Below are 1,535 nucleotides of genomic sequence, written 5' to 3'. Positions count from 1 at the left end.
ACACACACACACACACACACACACACACACACACACACACACACACACACACACACACACACACACACACAGGTTATCTACAGGGTTATTACCTGGGTATAGCTGCTATGATGCTTCGGTGTGTGCTACCTTATAAAGTCGGTCTCCTTCTTGTATCATTTTACTCAGCAGAACCATTAAAATGTCAGGTTTAGAAGTTGCCATGGCCCACGTTGCAGGTCCTAAAGAAACACACACATGCACAGTCTAGTACAGCTATCTTTACGGGGACATTGCATCGACCACCATTCATTTCCACAGCCTAACACTAACCTCTTAACCTAACCTCACAGGTCCATACCTGACCTTAAATCTAACCTAAACTCATTCACACTTAAACCTGAACCCGACACATGAAAGGTATTTCCCCGCCCTGGAGACTAGGCTTTAGGTCCCCATTAGTACCAGTTGGTCCACACAAGTAGGTGTGTATGCCAAAAATCGTCCCTACATAGTAGGGAATATCCACCCGCACACACACACACTCACAAGAACAGTGAAAACACGCTGAGTCATGTTTTCTACCTATTTTGGCTCCCTTCTTGAGAAGTGCGATGACCGCTGAAGTGTTTCTGCAGCCGACGGCTCGGTCCAGAGGACGCATCCCGCTGCAGTCCACGTGTTCCACCGAGGCACCGTGATCCACCAGATACTGAACCTGAGCACACACACATACACACACACATACATACACGCATCACAAAGAGTTTGATGGTCAGTATGAATACAAAAAGCTGGTAGATCTGAGACAAACTATAATGAATTTCTAGTTTATACTTGACTTTTCTAGTTGTATTATTCATGATTCAGACTTTATTTTCAGCTTTAATTCAGATTATCTTCATGCTTCTACATGTCTGTGCAGAAAGATCTCTGTGGGACAATTTGCTGCCAGGTGTGTGTCAGTGTTACGAACCACTTCAGGGTCACCACAGAAAGCTGCCAGATCCAGAGGAGTGCGTCCGCTGCGGTCAGCGTGAGCTGTGTCAGCTCCTCTCTCCACCAGCTCCTGGACCAAGACCAGCTGACCTTTCAAACATGCCCAGCTCAGCGCCGTTAACCCCTCCCTGTCTGTCTGATCCAGACAGACTCCTGGAGACAGAATAACAGACCCAATCCTCWGAGTACAGCAGGGTTACTGAGAAGAGTCCTTTTTAGAGTTTTAAACAACAGAACTGGTATTTAAGTCAGCCCCTTGGCAAAAATGTTTTTAAAGTCCTGCTGCATTGTGGGTAGTCTATGCAGAAATAAGAGAAGATAAAAACTTTGTGTATGTTTGTTTCTTATAATCTGTTGATAAAGGCTTCAGGTACAGATGCAGACAAACTGGTTTGAATCATGTTGTTATCAAGTTGAAAATGACAAAAAAAAAGATTTACTAAAAATCAACTGATGAAAATCTGTCACTGCTTTAAAGGGATCCCTGATTAGTTGTAACATTAGACTTTATTTGACAAACATATATTTTAAATGTAAAATAAAGACTGTAAAAATAC

General features: G+C 43.2%; 1 protein-coding gene across 3 annotated transcripts in view; it reads right to left on the bottom strand.

Annotated features, from left to right (window-relative positions):
• Positions 1-1,535, bottom strand: part of tanc2a (tetratricopeptide repeat, ankyrin repeat and coiled-coil containing 2a) — a gene marked incomplete in the record, with an annotated part of 85,481 nt that overhangs the window by 5,373 nt on the left and 78,573 nt on the right. For all 3 annotated transcript variants that reach the window (XM_014019407.1, XM_014019408.1, XM_014019406.1), the window contains 3 exon segments: positions 130-221; positions 565-697; positions 956-1,131. In XM_014019407.1, the coding sequence (XP_013874861.1) occupies positions 130-221; positions 565-697; positions 956-1,131 (401 nt within the window).

This window comes from Austrofundulus limnaeus, unplaced genomic scaffold, assembly GCF_001266775.1.
Source record: "Austrofundulus limnaeus strain Quisiro unplaced genomic scaffold, Austrofundulus_limnaeus-1.0 Scaffold220, whole genome shotgun sequence".
Classification (NCBI taxonomy): domain Eukaryota; kingdom Metazoa; phylum Chordata; class Actinopteri; order Cyprinodontiformes; family Rivulidae; genus Austrofundulus; species Austrofundulus limnaeus.
Note: the sequence above shows the minus strand (reverse complement) of the source record. Positions and strands in the feature narration are given on the sequence as shown.